Source organism: Procambarus clarkii, chromosome 57, assembly GCF_040958095.1.
Source record: "Procambarus clarkii isolate CNS0578487 chromosome 57, FALCON_Pclarkii_2.0, whole genome shotgun sequence".
NCBI classification, from domain to species: Eukaryota; Metazoa; Arthropoda; class Malacostraca; order Decapoda; family Cambaridae; genus Procambarus; species Procambarus clarkii.
The window spans coordinates 18,039,758-18,059,020 of record NC_091206.1 but is presented as its reverse complement, the minus strand read 5'-3'; the positions used below and the strand labels follow the sequence as shown (position 1 = coordinate 18,059,020).

The 19,263-nt window shown below is 40.7% G+C and overlaps 1 protein-coding gene and 1 non-coding gene across 2 annotated transcripts; both read left to right on the top strand.

The window, feature by feature from the left end:
* Positions 1–2,272: 2,272 nt before the first annotated feature.
* LOC123744987 (uncharacterized) lies at positions 2,273–3,917 on the top strand. Its single transcript, XR_011223131.1, has 3 exons — positions 2,273–2,422; positions 2,821–2,941; positions 3,420–3,917. It is a non-coding gene; the product is annotated as an uncharacterized protein (transcript).
* Positions 3,918–6,993: 3,076 nt separating this feature from the next.
* Positions 6,994–9,296, top strand: LOC123744988 (uncharacterized). The gene is made up of 3 exons (XM_045725221.2): positions 6,994–7,150; positions 7,639–7,756; positions 8,303–9,296. The coding sequence occupies exons 1-3, from the start codon at positions 7,148–7,150 to the stop codon at positions 8,500–8,502; spliced, it is 321 nt and encodes a 106-aa protein (XP_045581177.1). The 5' UTR covers positions 6,994–7,147; the 3' UTR covers positions 8,503–9,296.
* The last annotated feature ends 9,967 nt before the right edge of the window (positions 9,297–19,263 follow it).

Below are 19,263 nucleotides of genomic sequence, written 5' to 3'. Positions count from 1 at the left end.
TTTTCATGAATTAATTGTTTTTCGACTACCTAACCTACCTAACCTAACCTAACCTAACTTTTTCGGCTACCTAACCTAACCTAATATAGAAGCATCAAGAAATATGGACCAATAGGCTTTCTACAATCACTTCCATTTCAATACCCATTGTTTCGTGTTCTGTCTTGTGTTGATGAAATTAATACCCTATTAATGCCACCTCACCCCATCCACCTCACTCAAATGTAGATATAAACAAAATCGGAGATGTTTAAGTTCTATTCAGTTGGAGTATTTGTAAACTAAAGTCTTTGAAAATGTAATAAGTTTTACGAAACGCGCTCGTGTCGCGTCAGACTAGAAATAAAAATGAATTTTGGAGAATTGATTTTTGAATTACCTCCAACAGTGAAAAGAAATGTACGAAAGATTGAGAAAATTCGTGTTAGAATTATTAATCTTACTTTTTCGGTCATATTTAATAATATATGTCTACAGGAAAGACTGCTACCAAAATATACTAATATATATATAATATATATATACATGGTTGATTCGTAGATATTTTCGAACCTAACCAGTGTGGGCAAATTTATTTTTGCTGGTGATAGTGTCTATAAAATTAGCCTATTAGATATATGCCAACCATATGGAATTTGCATCCTAGTATATTACTGGAGCACCTAGTAAGGTCAAAACACTTCTATCTAAGCTTAAGCAACTTGGAGTAGGTGGACATTTTATGTGACCTTAAAATTTACGCAACTGATTCTTTCAGGTTCTCATCAGTAATTATCCATGTCGTGAGTATCTCACAGAAGCTAATATACCCCCTGGGTACCATATAAGTAGGTAGTGCCCCCAGGACACTCTAGAAGGGGGTAGTGTACCCCAGGGTACAATAGAATAGGGTAGTGTACCCCCAGGGTACTATAACTATAGAATGGGGTAGTGTACCCCAGGGTACCAAACAACAAGTTTGTGTGCCAGAACCTTACTAACTGGGCCACTCTTGTGGAATATTCACTTGGATGAAATCCAGAATTAAATTCCATAGGTTTCTGATTATAAGGAAGTTGACCTCCTCTATCCCCTGTAGATAAAAAATAACCCGTTATTCACACTGATGAACTTTAACACACATTTTAGGGGAACGACTTTAATGAATAATTGCTCCTAAAGAGACATTGCTAACTAAGATGATTGCTATCTCAAGATGGCACTATATACCGTTCCACTCCAAGACTATACGTGATGAAGCTGCCATTTAATGCATTAGTAAATATATAAGATGTTGAGAATTCACTATAATCTGTTCGTTGCTAGACACGTGATGGATGTTGCAGCTAAAATGATATAAGAAATTTGCATGTCAGCAGTTAAGAATTACCGGAATAGGTATTGCAGATGCTATAAGATGTATAGCTGTTTACAAATTCAATAAATCAGATCGATACTAACAGCAAAAGAAGAGCTCAAATCAACACCCATTATGGTGAATTCTGGAAACAAAAGACGAGCTCACATAGACTAACTTAAAAGTTTGAAGTCTTTGTTATAGGACAACGTTTGCCTTGCTCCACATTCAGATTCGTGTCTTTAAGGATTTTTATTAGAGTCCATTAGCTCAGGAGAAAAACTATAGGTGTGTTTGTGTGTGTGTGTGTTTGTACGTGTTTTATCCAGTAGACACTATAAAATATACAACGAACATTAAAAATTATAATTATAAGAAAAGGAAGAATTAGCCCAATAAAACAAACAGAAGAGTGAAAATGGGAAACAATATGCAATCAAAGACTGACAAAAAATTTAAGACGGACAAGGATTAGCATATAAAACTGACTAAGAATGTTACAGAATCTGATTTGGTGTTGTCCTTAAGATCTCTCAACCTTTCTAAGGTTATTAAGGCCACCACAATAGTTTACTGACCAACCGTCATGTATAATTTAATAAAGTAATTTTAATTTATAGTAAAGTAAAGTAAAAATTTAATTTTAGTAATTTCCAGGGCAAAAGAAAACTTTCAGTGTGTATATACACCGAGATGAGAACACCTACCAGTGTATAAATCCTATCTATATATATACCGATGTTGAGATTTACATACCCGGCCCCTGGGGCAGAACAGTAGCGTGGTACAGCAGCATATCGTACCACGACTCTTGCCGCCTTGTGAATCAACACATTATAAACCTTTCCTCATCAGATTCAACATACATCAACGGAATTATAATCCACATAAGAAACACTGGAGGTCAGCATTTTACTAGTGCAGGAGAGTGTGGACGCCAGGCAGACTGGGAGAAGAAGAGACATATATAGGAGAGTACGCAGTTGGTGGCAGTGATAATGGCTGACGCTTGGCCATTCCCACCAATAAAAAGCTGACGAACACCCCTCATACTCTCAGTCCCTCAACGACACTTGTCCAATAATGGTAAGATCTTATCTCTTGTTGCCAACACTTTCTTGGTGAAAATAATGTTATATATTTATTGTTCTATATATATATGGATAAATTCTTATCTAAATTTTTATTTGGAAGTTATTTTGATGGTTATCTTTTGTAAGTAAACCTTAAATAAATTATGATTTGATATTTATTTTGAAGTTATTATGATTTGTAAAATCTAGTTTAACTCTGATTAACTCTGATTTGGTCTATAAGTTATGGCTGTATGGTTGCCAGATGTCAGACTGTTAGGGACTCCAAAGGTCTTCTAAAAGAAAAAGTCATATATAGTGAAAAATAATCAAAATCTTTTCCCATTCCTATAATGACTCTTCCATAGTTTTCTTTACATAAGACCTAATATAATAGTTTGTACTCTGCAGAAGTCGCTGCTGGTGGTGGGCGTAGCTGGACTCTGCCTGCTGGTGATGGCCGTTGGAGAGGCAAACGGCCAGCTGTGTAGCGACGATATATCCGCCTCTTGCCCTGCAGATGATCCCACACGTGAGTTGCTGTTAACACTTGGGTTAATGTGGAACATTTAAGGCTCGGTTCCTACTCAGGAATTAGCCAGGATGCATGTTCTGGCTAACATGCTAATGTCAATAAATTCTGCTAATAAATTCATGTTGAAGGTAATTACAACAAAATTAAATATTTACGGTAAAGGCTTTGGTAGGGTCAGGTCGGCCCAGCAAGGCCCAACCTTAAATTCAACAAATGATGGGTGTGAGATTGTCCATTTTAGCTGAAAAAATTTTTGTTGGCCCTGATCTGTTGTTTTATTAAAGTAAATTAAGCATGTAAGGGGCTACTGAACAACCAAAAAGTTTATCTTTATTCCCGTACATAGCAAACCTTGAGTGTATATACACCGAAAAGTTGGGTACACTTCTTGATGCACCAAAATATTACATTTATTCATAATGGAATCCTAGTGAACCCCATTGACCGACGCCTCTTTATTCTGAACGTCTTCCAGCGCCGGTGTACCTGGCCGACCCGAACGACTGCGCCTACTACTGCGAGTGTTCCGGAGGTCTGGCCTGGAGCTTCGAGTGTGATCCTGGCCTGCTTTTTGACGATGTTTTAGACGTCTGTGACTGGGCAGACAACGTGGACTGCGGCAATCGACCCATCATCAGCTAGTGAGGCGCCACGGAAGTCTGAGGAGAGTGACTTGCTGCTGGCTAAGGAGGTCCCCTCCAACGCCCCCAGGAGACATACCGTAACGCCTCCAGGAGACTACTGCAGTACCTACCAGGAGACTACTGCAGTACCTCCAGGAGACTACTGTAGTGCCTCCAGGAGACTACTGCAGTACCTCCAGGAGACTACTGCAGTACCTCCAGGAGACTACTGCAGTACCTCCAGGAGACTACTGCAGTGCCTCCAGGAGACAGTTTTATACGCTTGTACCTACCTCTGCTTCCTCATATATTAATGTACTAAAATACAATAAATATTATCTCTTAGGAAAGTATAATGTCCTAAAACAATAAGTAATGGAGCCGTGAAAATTATTTAATTTATTGGTTTTTCTGAAGCTGAACCTCGGCCCTCCACGCTGCATTGTGCCTAAAGACAAAAGTCAAACAGGAAATAATAAATAGAACAAAAAATATGACTATGATTAGTGTGTTGTATCTGTAAATGAATGATATTAATGTTACAGATAAATTGTCATGACAAAAATATGGTATTCATGAAGATAGAAACAATAAAGATTATGGTCTTAAATTGGCAGTCGGTAGGCCTTGAACCTATATCAAGGTTTCTATATCTGGTATATCAAGTGAAGATTCCAGAACATATATCGGGTATATGAAGTGAACAGTGCTTCTGAAATAAGGAAAACATCATTTTGTAAGCAAAACATAAAACTAACATACGTGAATAGTGACAAAAACTGCAGGTTTGTTGGCTCTATGCAATGCAGCTCTAACCTACACCCAATCAAACTCATTCACATATTTGTCTAACTTTTACATGAAACAATCCAGAGGGTAAATAAAATAGAAGCAAGATAGTAGAGACCCGATGAACCGTACACAATGAAAGGGGGTGAACTTTTCAATGACATGGGAAGTGCTCTAGTAGGTAAAGAAATATTTCAGGAACAAAAACCGAAGATAAGGGGTAAATTTCTGAGTGAAGAAAATGGGCTACTTCTTCGTTATAAAAAACCTGAGCATTTTCACATAAGCGGTTATAACAATGTACATCATTACTGAACTAGTTGTTCATTCAGTATAGCCTGCAATCTTCACTTCCCACGATCGAGGTCTATCGTTGTGACATCCTCACTACCATGGCCAATCCTCTATAGTCTGCAGATTCTGGTTCAGAGCTCGAAACAGGCGGGCTAAAAGTCTCCCCTGAGGCATCTGAGGACAGGAAGTGTTCCCTGAAGCCCTCAGAGTTTCCTCAGAGCTCGAGTTCTTTGGAATTAGTTTAGTTTTTAAAACGGAAAATGGAAACCTTGTCACTGAGCAGCTGTGTCATCATACAACCTGTCCTCAGACCAAGTCCATTCCATCCAGTGGTCAACCCCAAAGACGCATTCATCAATTTTAACATGCTGTTCATTCAAAATATAAATTTTCTCAAATATAAATTAATATTGTTATATATCAGCATACTGTACATAATTAGGCATTGGTTGGGTTAGGTGTTTAGGTTCTTCTGTTGGCGATTATTTGTATTTATAGTACGTTTGTGATGCATTTACAGCGCTGTGGTTCGAATAAAAGTCGTAAGGGAAGCACTTGTTCCGGAAGTGTTCGGACGTCATCAGTTGTGAGTCGTGTGTAAACCGTTCATAAACAGGGGGTTTGGCGGGTGCATGGAATGAACTTTGGCCTTTGTTTATGAGGACGGGCTGACTCATAAAACATTGGTCAATTGATCTCTAATTTTGCAGCACCTCTCGCACCAAATTGTTTGAAAGGCTTACGAGCAGTGTTTCAGCCACTTCTATATTCAAAAGCGTTTCTTGAAATGCTTCACCAACGAGCTATAAATACAAATTATTGCCAACAGAAGAAAAAACACCTTACCTAACCTATCCTAGACCTAACTGTACAGAACATTTTAATTTACAATTATATTGATTCATGTTTTCAGAGAATACCATTTGGATTGCTCGTGAAAATTTACAAAAGTACATTTGGTGGCGGCTATTACTTGGACTGACATTGCTGGAGCATAGGTTGGATGGAAGTCCTGTAAACTCTTCAAGTGTAGTGTGTGTTATGACCAAGAAACAATCACTGCTAAAGATAGGGTCTAGAATCCGTCAATCGACTTGAGAATGGTCCAAGACGGACCGAAACGTCGTCGTCCCTTCACTCTTTAGTGTGTGGTCTGGTCAACAATCTGGCACACCATATATGGTCCACGATCTTCCTCAGGTCATATAGAGATACGGTCAGTTTTATTATACACAATCAGATCACAATAACGAGATTTATCTCTAAAAATCTTTGGAGAAGGACGATGGTTCGATCCCGTCATCCTGCTCCAAAGACTTTTTAAACTTTGAATATTTGTAGATTGTGGAGAGGACAGTAGTAAAGCATTTGTCTAGAAAGCTTAAAACATAGCTACTGAAGCAAGCAATTATTGATGATCCCGGACTAACGTTTGTCTGAATTCCAGTCAGAGATTTCAGACTGCATAACGGACAACAGGCAGATATGATTTCTGAGATATTTCTATAGGTAACACGATCATAGCAATTGTATTATTAATGTAAAGTGGTCCTTTATCACATAATCTCTCGCTTGGATGTTTATATTTCCTGTTAAAGAGTCTGGATGGATAGCTGCATCCATATTCCTTCTCACTATCATACTGGTTTTGCCTTTGTAAATATGAAAGTTGTACTTCGAAAGTAGCTCATTTTGTGTCGTGTTAGGTTTAAGGCCTATCACCTGGAGAAAAACAAGTATATCTGTGTCATTCAACTCAGGTGGGGCTCTCCCAGCCCTCACCAGCCTTCACCAAACCTCACCAACCTTCACCAATCCCCACATACCATTACATCTTCCCTTGTGGGAGCAATACAGCCCTCAGGCCCTAATGTAAACAAATATGACCCACAACACTTCATTAACCAACCAGCAAATATACTTTATTTGTCCACATTGGTGATGGCTGTAATGTCTATCAACCTGTAGAAGGTTATGAAGACCCAATATAAGAGTTGACTGGCCATCCAGCTAGTATAGTCCTACGACTCCCACCGAAAAGCGGGGTCCCCCCCACCGAAAAGCAGGGTCCCCCCCCCACTGAAAAGCAGGGTCCCCCCCCACTGAAAAGCAGGGTCCCCCCACCGAAAAGCCGGGTCCCCCCACCGAAAAGCCGGGTCCCCCACCGAAAAGCAGGGTCTCCCCCCACCGAAAAGCAGGGTCCCCCCACCGAAAAGCGGGGTCCCCCCCCCCCCTCTCCACACTCCCCATCTCAAAATTTCCAATCTACAACCCCCCTCCCTCCGTCCCCAGCACCATCACCCATGACAACTCCCCTCCCGATAACCTTCCAACGATCCAGACAGGCTCGCGGCCCTGGCATTATCAGGCGGGTCTCTTACGTGTGGCGAACATATCTCGAATCACAAAAAAACGTTGTCATCTTCTGTATATAACGTGAGGCGCATCGCCCACATCCATTCATTCTATAGAACAGAACTGCCGGAGTGCTGGAACCATGGTAGGTTACGGGATATATATATATATATATATATATATATATATATATATATATATATATATATGTATATATATATATATATATATATATATATATATATATAGAGAGAGAGAGAGAGAGAGAGAGAGAGAGAGAGAGAGAGAGAGAGAGAGAGAGAGAGAGAGAGAGAGAGAGAGAGAGAGAGAGAGAGAGAGAGAGAGAGAGAGAGAGAGACAGAGAGAGAGAGACAGAGACAGAGACAGACAGACAGACAGACAGACAGACAGACAGACAGACAGACAGACAGACAGACAGACAGACAGACAGACAGACAGACAGACAGACAGACAGACGGACAGACAGACAGACAGAGGGGAGGGAGCGAATAGACATACAGACAGAGAGACCCGGAAAACACCTGGTACTGGGGATGTGGAAAGTTGCTGTTGGTGTCTAGAAGTAACTTAGAGTAGTAACGTTTTAATATGCTTTTTCTGACCCTGGTACAGAAGTCGTTACTGGCAGTAGTACTGGTGGGCATGTGCTCAGCTGCGGTTGTCCACGCTCAGCAGGGAACCCCCTGCGCACCAGAAATATCTGAAAACTGCCCTGCTACTGATCCAGAAGGTGAGAATGCCTTTCTGCCTCTTATTTGGATATGTTAAAGTATTATTTGCGTCTTCGAGCATTCCATATAAATGTGTATATTTATATAAAATAGACTTCAGATAGATATTACATATCAATAAACGTGTTCTTATTTCTCATGTATCCTACTTCTCATAAACCCACTACCTCATCGGCTCTTAAGAATCCTTTCCCCTTAATAAATCACACCCACAAGAGCTCTGAAGTATCTTACCTTCTCATAAACCACCTCCAGAGAGCTCTGAAGTATCTTACCTTCTCATAAACCACCTCCAGAGAGCTCTGAAGTATCTTACCTTCTCATAAACCACCTCCAGAGAGCTCTGAAGTATCTTACCTTCTCATGAACCACCTCCAGAGAGCTCTGAAGTATCTTACCTTCTCATAAACCACCTCCAGAGAGCTCTGAAGTATCTTACCTTCTCATGAACCACCTCCAGAGAGCTCTGAAGTATCTTACCTTCTCATAAACCACCTCCAGAGAGCTCTGAAGTATCTTACCTTCTCATGAACCACCCCCAACAGATCCTGTATACCTGGATGAGCCCACCAACTGTAAGGAATATTGCGTGTGTTCCGGTGGAGTCGCTTACCTCTTCGAGTGCGGACCAGACACACTCTTCAACGACGTGGACGACGTCTGTGACTGGGCTGAGACTGTGGACTGTGGAGACCGTCCCACTCCCGAGCCCGAGTCCACCACCTCCCCGCCAGTCACTGAATAGAAGATACGACCGATAATGTCATAAGACTGAAAGAAACTGCCTATTGGCTTATGTGAGGCAGCTTCTATTTATATTTTGTCTAACTCATCCATATATATGTGTGAAACTTTGGCATGAATATATTATATATAAATCAATAAATATATATATATATATATATATATATATATATATATATATATATATATATATATATATATATATATATATATATATATATATATATATATATATATTGTGACAATAATCTCCTTCAAGAGATTGAGCCTGCTCTTCCCTCTACAAATACGTCGCAACAAACTATATAAAACTACTAGGGAAGAAATGTCCAACAACGACAACAACATCTCCAAGGTTTGCCAGAGCGCAAAACGTATGCAGCCAGGGACACCTGTTCAGACTCAAACCGCCAAACTACCTGTTGATCGCTGCCGGCTCCTCGCTGATTGGTCGCCGGTCTGGCTGCAACTGCACTCGCCCCCCCCCATACTACTTGATGTCTGGGGTCGCCACGACCTCAGACCTCAGAATATTCAGTGCTTCCACAGTTAACACTTCTCCCGGCTAGACGTTAGCGTGTACTGAGAGAGGTGGTAGCTTAAAGCCAATATTCCAGCACCTCACAATTATTTTTGTATTGCACTTCTTGTTATTTTGTCTTAACGTAACTTTTCATTGTGTCATTTAATTATTCTTATTATTTTGATTGATTGATTTTATTATAAGAATTTGTTTGTCCATTTTTTCATGTTTTGATTTATTTAACGTAATTAAAATTTCATTGTTAAAGTTTACTTGTGTTTTGTGTGTCTTCTCCTTACCTTACCACAGACGAAGTTCCAGTTTTTTCTATTTTTTTATAACTATGTGACGAGGCCATACCCCTAGCCTTAAACAGCCGAACACCAACGCGTTACCCTCACAACTAACGTGCACTACTATATCAGTAGTGCACTGATATATATATATATATATATATATATATATATATATATATATATATATATATATATATATATCAGTGCACTTCTCACGAACCTCTCATTATGACTTAACGTATATCTAAATAATATTTAATTTGACACCAGAATATTTTATACAGTCTTTCCTATATAAAAACAAGAAAAGTCCATTTACTTTTCAAAGTAAATTATCAATACAATGAAACCTTCCATTGGACAATACAAATACCTTGAACTAGATATCAACTGTGTCATTGCAAACGACTCACGTCATTGACTCAAAGACTTAAACCTTTGAAAATGCTTACTCGTAAGAATATTGGTATCAATGTTAAATAAACCTGACTACTTTACATGATGTTTATTAGATCCTTCGTTGATTGTCTTGCATCATATTAACTTCTCCAACTCTACACTGAACAAACCAGAATACGGAATGAAGCCATGAGAATGATTCTTGGTGCTCCAAAATACACATTTTGAAAAATACTTTACTTAAACGTTGTATAAAATAACGTATACAAAATACGTTAACATGAAGGAAGAACAGAGTCTGGAGAGAGTCATACAAGTCAACATGACATTTTTTACATTTCGAGCACTGTTCAGAGATGAATTATTGCCCAATCTGTCCTCCTAATAGAACGTCGCATTTTGACGTATACTCTAAGGCCAAAATTTGTCGTACTAGAAAATAGTAGCGACTCCCGGAATTTACATACTGTCCCGTTTTCTGTTTTGGGTCCTCTGGTAGGTTAGGAGAGGGCAATTTAGTACGACAATTTGTTGACGTTGGGAAATCTTATGAGGACGGGCTCTGTTATGTGCCCTCAGCACCTTTGTGATTCATGCTGGCACACCAACTCACTCTTTGTATTATAACTAGTTCTGTGAAAATGTCTTCAACCGCATTAAACTGAATATGTTTTTAAATGCAATGGAATGTCACTGACATCCCAACTTACCTGTATCCCACCATCCAGGTGTCACACACACCCATCACCAAGAACCATCCAAGTGTCACACGTAGAAAGTGTTGCGAAGAACGAAGATTTTCAAGTCTGGTGTTGTCCCTCACACCAGCTCCGTCTAGGAAGCGGAACAACAACAGTGAAGTGGAAGATTTGTAGCGTCTAAGGGCACGCTGGAGTCACGAACGCACCTCGTAAATCCTTGGCCCACATAGAAAGAAATGCAGATGAGGAGTCACAGTAACGTGGCTGAAATATGTTGACCAAACCACATACTAGAAAGGGACGACGACGTTTCGGTCCGGCCTGGACCATTCTCCATTCATGGACCACAATCGACTTGAGAATGGTCCAGGACGGACCGAAACGTCGTCGTCCCTTCACTTTCTAGTGTGTGGTTTGGTCAACAAAAAGAGATGCTCTGGGGGTGTCTTCCTGGCTGGAGCACGAAGGACATGTTCCCGACATTACACACCAGAAATCCCGTAGCATCGAAATAATTTTGGACCGATAATTTTTAATTATCGAATTAATCGCTCTTGAGTTCATTCAATCTTTCTCCAATTACAGGCGGAAGATGCATAGAATCCATGCGAAAGGGGCTGCAAAACAGGGGTCCTGTAGGATAGTAGACTTCGTCGTCGACTCGTACTCCAGGGACCCGGGCAAAACCCAGGGCCGGACAGAGAGGGGTTAGGGACGTTAGCTTTCACTTGACGCCTCTGTCTACCTTATAGTAAATAGGTACCAGGAAGTTGGGCAATTCTCGTGGGTTGTATCCTTGGAAAGGTCGGTAGTTAGCCTTGTGGGGGGCTTTGATGAACATATATATACAGGCTTACTGTCCCCGACAACGGGCAAGTCTATCCAATTCTTTGATATCTAAGAAAAATTAACAAATACATCAAGACGATGTTCATGGCGAGTTACATGAAATTAATCTCATCTACACTCTTTATCATTCATCAATTCTGATTGAAATTACCTACTTAAAATTATCTGCTAGATTAAGGACCTGCCCGAAACGCTGTGCGTACTAGTGGCTTTACAAGAATGTAAATACTGTACTATCCAATGTATTCTCACAAACCCAATGTACCTTCTTGTATATATATAAATAAATAAATAAATAAATAAATATATACAAGCAGAATATTGGCTCTCGTACAACTTACACAAAAACTATATTTCAGCCATCTAATATAATAAAGAAAAAGTAAGTTTTGAAGATTTTTTTTTTGTATCGATACACATCTGTAATGCTGTTATTCATACTACTGTAATGTTTCTTGTAATTCATAAATTATGAGGTGTTATAAACATTTATTTTTAGTTTAGTCTATATTAGTTTCATCATACAGTTTTGGCGTTAATTGTCATGAGACATTTAGATCACCGAGCCACCATACATTGGGGAGACACCAAGACATGTCTTAGCGTATGTTATTCAATATTTATGTAAGCGATATGTTATTCAGTTTGTCTCAAAATATAAGACTCCAAATTTGGTTCCATTCTTCATTTTCCTCTCATCTACGTCTGGTTATTCAATTCTAGCTGATTCAGCCATATTGCATACATTTTAGGTTCTGCTTCAGACGCCATACTCTGTTGGGACCTGAGTCACTGAGTCCCTCCGCTGTTGGGACCTGGATCACTGCTTGAGTCCCTCTGCTGTTGGGACCTATGTCACTGCTTGAGTCCCACTGCTGTTAGGACCTGTGTCACTGTTTGGGTCGCTTCTCTGTCGAGACCAGACTCAGAGTCTCTACTCTGTTGGCACTTCCTCCTTAATCATCGTACAAATTCCCCCAGCCCAGTTATCTGTCTGAACATGTGGATAATTCCCTCGCGACGCAACAAGTTCTCTGGGAAAAGTTCAGTATGACGCCGGTTCTCACCCTTCAACTTATCAGCTCACTCATACCTGGAGTGAGTCGTGAAACTCTCGAGTTCTTTGTGAGTAAATTCACTCATATATGTGTTCCTTACAATATTCAAACCTTCAGTAAATAAAGCAATTTTTTTTCTTAACCTCATTTGACTGAAGAATCATATATTTTATGGTAAATTTTATTTGAAAACTGTAGTAAGTCTAATGTCAGCACAGAGAGTGACAGGGAGACAGAGAAAGACACGGAGACAAAGAGAAGGACAGAAACAGAGTGAGAAAATGAGAGTCACGGAGACAGAGAGACAGAAGACAGACACAATCAGAGAAGTCACGTGAGTTAGACAGTGAGAGTTACAGAGACAGACACTGAGAAACAGAGAGAGACAGACACACACACACACACACGCACACAGTCACAGACAGAGAAACACACACAAAGACACAGACAGAGAAACACACACAGAGACACAGACAAAGAAACATACACAGAGACACAGACAAAGAAACATACACAGAGACACAGACAGAGAAACAGACAGAGAGAGAGAGAGAGAGACAGCCAGAGATAAGGGATGTGTTGAAATACATTAAGATGCCATATGTGCCCCCATCGAATATCGTCATTTCTGTTTACGTTCTTGGATTTGTCATTTAGAGATATGATGCCGACCCGACCAGGTCAACGGGATCGACCCCGCTCCAGTACACGTAATTCCACTGAAAAATGAATAAGATTTTAACTGAAATATGTATAACCTCGCCATTGTGGTTCCTATTACTCATCCACCTGCTCCACGAGGTGTCAGCGTAGCCACGTAAATAAAGACTCATTGTTCATCTCTTTCTTTACTGCTGCAGTGGATGGCCAAGCATGTGGATGACAAAGGGCTTCACACCCTCGATGAACGTAAATCAAAGTTGATGAAAGAAATGAAGTGGCTTTCAGCTTCGCTTATGGCTTATTATTATTATTATTATTATTATTATTATTATTATTATATATATATATATATATATATATATATATATATATATATATATATATATATATATATATGTATATAAACAAGTGGATGAATGGCATAATGGGTATTAATAGGCTATTAAATGCCTATGTTCTTGCTTCTACTGTCTGTGTGTTGGTTCGGGGTCTTGAAGTGGTGTGGGTGACACTGTCTACATATATCTATCTCTCCCTGTTTATATAAGATAGACGTGGAGATGTATACATTGTATGTATACTGGTTGGCATAATAAAAGTACTTCGACTGTGGTCGAGTGTTCAATAACTCACTACGAACTGAAGTAGCACTTTAGCCTCATCTATATAGGACAAGCGAAAATGTATATACAGTATGGTACAAGTCTCCTGGTTCCCAAGTGAGTGGAATGTTTATATCCACGGGAGTTTGGATAACGATTTATATGAGGTGGACGTGGGTCAGTAATTCCTCTGAGCTACAGTAGTAGTAGTAGTCAAGGGAAAGTCCAAAATTTCAATTTGGCAGCAGTAATCGCTTCTGGAATCTTTCCTTATTAAGACCACTCAATACCTCGGTCGATAGAGCTTCGGCCTCACAAGCGTGGGGTCCACGGTTCGAGTCTCCTAGAGGCCAAGTGAATGGAAGGTATAATATGGTAGTTAGCATTTAAAAAGCACTTCAGTCGCCTTCTTTGGTTGAGTGCTCAGCTACACACTGCACTTCATGTGGAAGTATCTCTATCTCTGCAAATAATATCTCTATCTCTGCAAATAGTATCTCTACATATCTCTAACCCTGTCTACGTTAGACAGACGAGTATATATGTGTTGGTTAGCACTGTGTAGAAGAGTGGCCACGTCTCTGGAAGAAAATCAGCGTATACAAAAAATAAAAAGTTTTCGAGGTCCCGGCTAGACCAATTGCTGAACGTCCTCGGGACGCAACCAACACGACCATGGATTTACTGCCTATCTTAATGCCAGGTGAACAGAGGCATCAGGAAACAAACCTAATCGTTTCTATACTGCCTGGGGATTCAACTCGGGTCCCTCTCTTTCGAGCCGAGGACGTAGACCACTGTGCCAAAGGGACCTATAAATGATGGTGAACATTATAGACACGCATCGTTAGTCGACAACGGAAGTGAGTAGGCACGAGATAACGGGTTTGAACACCCTGGATGAACAAATATATTTCTCAGAATTCAAGGTTGCAAGTAATCTCTCTTACCTCCCCACCCCCACACAATCCAAAAAATGACCTTATCACCCCTCTCTCCCCTCCTCTCCAAAGCCCTGTAGCTCAAGCTGCCCCCAGCAGCCCCTTACGTAACCCCGTTCCCCTACTAGTAGCGCCTTGAACCCCCTTCCACTAGACCTCTCAGTGCCCCCTATGTCCAGGCTCCTGAACCACCTCCTTTCCCCTTCCCTTCCCTTCAATTACTCTTACCCTCTGCCATTACCTCAAACCAGACTTCACCCCCTTTCCCACTAGACCCCTTCCCCATTCCCTCCGAGCAGGACCACCCTCCCAGGACCCTCCCAGGAGCCTCCCACACCTGGTCTTATCAGCCTTAACCCGTCTCAAGGGCAAGACCATTATGCAGTGTCCGGGGAAAAGAGAGGCAGTATATAAGGTGTGGCTCGCTGTTGACAGAAGTCGTACTGGACGCCTGTGCAAGTGCAGCAACTATGGTGAGACTCCACCCCGATACTGCGGTGACTTTATGTTTTATAGTGTATGGTATTCTTATTGTGTTTTCAATAAAGTTGTACAACACACACACACACACACACACACACACACACACACACACACACACACACACACACACACACACACACACACACACACACACACACACACACACACAGAAACACACACACACACCTACCCAGTTGAGAAGCGGGACCAAAGAGCCAAAGCTCAACCCCCGCAAGCACAATTAGGTGAGTACACACACACACGCACACGATACAGACGTGTTCACGTGTTCGTGAGCACTGTTCTTCCCATCATTCACGTGTTCGTGGGAACCGTTCACTTTAGAGTTACTTAATGACATGTCACTAACAAAACACATGGCATAACCGCACTAACAACAGCAGCAGCAGTCCAAATATGACTAACGAGCAATCATCGCTCGGTGTGCTAGTACCGAACCTTCCAGACCGGCAAAGTCTAGAAGGTAGTATCTTCTGCCGGAAAAGCTAACAGAGTTACGGTTCAATAGATTGCGGGTCTCTCTCTCTGATGGACACTGGGCAGAGGCAAAGCTCCTTTTAATGATGTTTAGACGATGTTACTCAAGACCAACTCTGGATCATGCCAGTATAACTAGTTGCCAGGTCAGTAGTCCGGCAGCACCAGTCCTCAACAGTGTCTCCGCCCAGCCCGTCCTCCTAGGGTTTCAAAACGTCAAGAAAACGCTTAATTTAAAAGTGTCCTCTCTTATCCTAACAGGCTAAGCCAGAGGACCCAAAACAGAAAACAGGACAGAACGGGGCTTTCGCGTGCCGCTTCCGTTTTCTAGTACGACGATTTTTGACTTGAGTAACACATTCGAGCAAAAAGCGACGTTCTTTGTAAGAGGACAGGTTCGCAGGGGGGTAGAAATGTAGAAATAGCCTAAGCTACCCCTTTGAGATGTATTTTATTGTCCCAATAAACGTACTTGAACTTGAACTTGAGAGGTTCGACAACCACCTGCCACCCCGGCACGCATGCTGGTAGAGCTGATTGTGGCGCTGACGGTGATAACGTGTGCTGATCTTGAGGAGAAATAAACTTGTACCTTAGTCCAAAGACACCTCGGAATACTCCACATACGTGCAAGGAGCAGTATAATACAGGACGCTAAAAGGATGTTGTGTCGGTGTTATGAACGAAGGGAAATGTTTGTGTATGTTTGGGTTAGTATAATGTTTCGTGCAAAACTCCTCTTAACATCGCCAGTTACGCCTCTTACATGATGTTGTGACCTTCTTGCAGAAGTTCTCGCTGTTGATGTTGGTGGTGGAGGGACTACTCTCAGCTCCTCTGGTCTCAGCACAGATGGGGCCGCCCTGCGACGACTCCATATCAGAACAGTGTCACATGCCAGATGACCCAGGTAAGTTGTGTTACTCCCATCCCTGTGTGTACGGGCAGTGTCATATATCCGTTTGAATGTTTGAAGGCATTTTTAACACACTTATGAATATGTATGTTAGTATATACATACTAACCTCTTTCTCAACCTATCCAACAGAACCTCAGTATTATCCTGTGGAGGACAACTGCAGTCAGTACTGTGAATGCTCGGACGGAGTCGCTTACCTCCTCAGCTGCGCACCTGGTACGTTCTTCGACGTTCACCTTAATATTTGCAACTGGTCATACCTTGTAGACTGTGGCGATCGCTCTACGGTAACCAGCACCCCGACCACCAGCACAACTACCACCCCCAGCGTCCGCCCACCACCAACAACAGACACATGGGAAGCATCGACATTCGCAGAGTACTGAAGCCCCCATTAAACTCTGATGTGTTGACGGTGAGCGACTGGGTATTACCACTCATAGGAAAAGGAATTATCAGGAGAGGAAAGCGCCAAGTCATTACGACTATATAACACTTAGAAAAGGTCAGGATAAGGATTTGGGATGAGACGGGGGGAAAGACATGGTGCTCAACCACTTGTGGACGGTCGGGGATTGAACGCCAACCTGCATGAAGCGAAATCGTCGCTCTTCCGTCCAGCCCAAGTGGTTGGGCTCGCGGATAGGAAAAAAGAACATAGTAATCCCATCATTGAACAACAAATCCGCTTCCAGTCAACAACAGAGTTATACAACGCCATACACCAGCACGCCATACATGGCCACACACTATTGTAGAGCAATCATGAACCTTCTTCATTTTTATAACAATATATATATATGTATAATAAATCGTTCTGTAAATCATGTGTCTTTACTTATTCCCAGTTGTAAGGTGAATATCACCAGTTGTATAGTATCATTAATCATTAAAGGATAATCCTTAATCATTAAAGGATAATCCTTAATCATTAAAGAATAATCATTAATCATCAAAGGATAATCCTTAATCATTAAAGAATAATCATTAATCATCAAAGGATAATCCTTAATCATTAAAGAATAATCATTAATCATCAAAGGATAGTCCTTAATCATTAAAGGATATTCATTAATAATTCAATCACATAATGGCGGCTGTGGACTTCAATGTACAGAAAGTGAACTTTGGCACTTGACAAAATTCCGTTTTTTTGTACTAATATTAATGATAAAAGGCGGACAAGGAATGAAACAGCCTAACATTGTGTCTCCTAGGCCTAGTAAAGTAAATATGCGCATTATGTTAGACCTAGACTTGCGTACATTAGGCAAAAGTGTTTTTCTATAATAGCCCAAGGAGAGGTGGGTAGTTTTTTTTTTACTAGTTTGATTTAATCCCTTTTAGACTATAACTAGCACATAACCTAGACCTTTTTGGTGTCATATTTCACGTGTATTATCATTAATATTGATAATAAAAATAATAATAATATTTTATTATTATTATTATTATTATTATTATTATTATTATTATTATTATTATTATTATTATCGTGGCAATGCCGGGGTTGTAGATTCGTGTCTACCTCATAGCTCTAGTGTATTTTGTCATTATTAGCAATTGTATCATATCGATAATTAAATCTTAATATTTTATTAAAAAATAATAATTCTGTAACTTCTCTGAGTGAAGTGCTTGTGCTGGAGGAGTACAGAATGAGCTATATTAACACAGGACATAAGATAATCCTTAATATTTAGAAGTGACAGTGGATTATAGAATGATAACTATACCTATAATATCGAACAAAGACTATCACATAGAGGACAATACTAAAATAACGTAGCAAGCAAGGCAAAGACTCAACCTAAATTACTGCACAGACACATCAGGAGGAAAACAACAGAGAAAGAACAGGTAATGAAACTGAGGATTGGGGCAGACAGATTCACTACAAACGACAAGGAAGTGTGCGAGGAACTCAACAGGAAATTACAGGTCTTCACATTGGTGCAAAAGTAAGTTCCAGAGATAAGAGAGGGAATATCTAACCAGGTACCACTAGAAGAGTTTGTGGGTTATCAGTGAGGAGGTAAGGAAGCTTTCGCTGGTTAGATATGACAAAGACTATAGACCCGGATAGAATATCACCATGGATACTAAAGGAAGGAGCAGAAGCACTGTGCCTGCCACTCTCCATGGTGTATAACAAATCACTGGTAACAGGTTAACTGCCAAAAATTTGGAAGACGGCAAAGGTAGTCCCGATATACGAGAAGGGTGACAGAGAGGAGGCACTGAACTACAGGCCAGTGTCCCTAACTTGTATACAATGCAAGTTGAGGGAGAAGATTATGCGAAAAAAGCTAGTGGAACATCTGGAGCGAAAGAACTTCGTATCACAACATAAGCATGGGTTCAAGGATGGTAAGTCATGCCTCAGTATTAACTGAATTCTACGACAAAGCAACAAAAATCAGGCAAGAAAAAGAAGGATGGGCAAACTGCATATGTTTGGATTGCCAGAAAGCCTCTGACACAGAACCACATAAGAGACTAGTGCGCAAGCTGGAAATGCAGGCAGGAGTGAAAGGGAAGGTACTCCATTGGATAAGGGAGTACCTAAACAATAGAAGACAGCGAGTCACTGTGAATGGTGAAGTCTCAGAGTGGCAAGGCGTCACCAGTGGAGTCCCACAAGGATCAGTCCTTGGACCTATACTGTTTATGATATATGTAAATGATCTCCCAGAGGAAATAGAATTGTTTCTCTCAATGTTTGCTGATGATGCAAAATTTATGAGGAGGATTAAAACAGAGGAAGATAGAATGAGGCTACTGGATGACCTTGACAAACTGAAAGAATGATCCAACAAATGGCTACTAA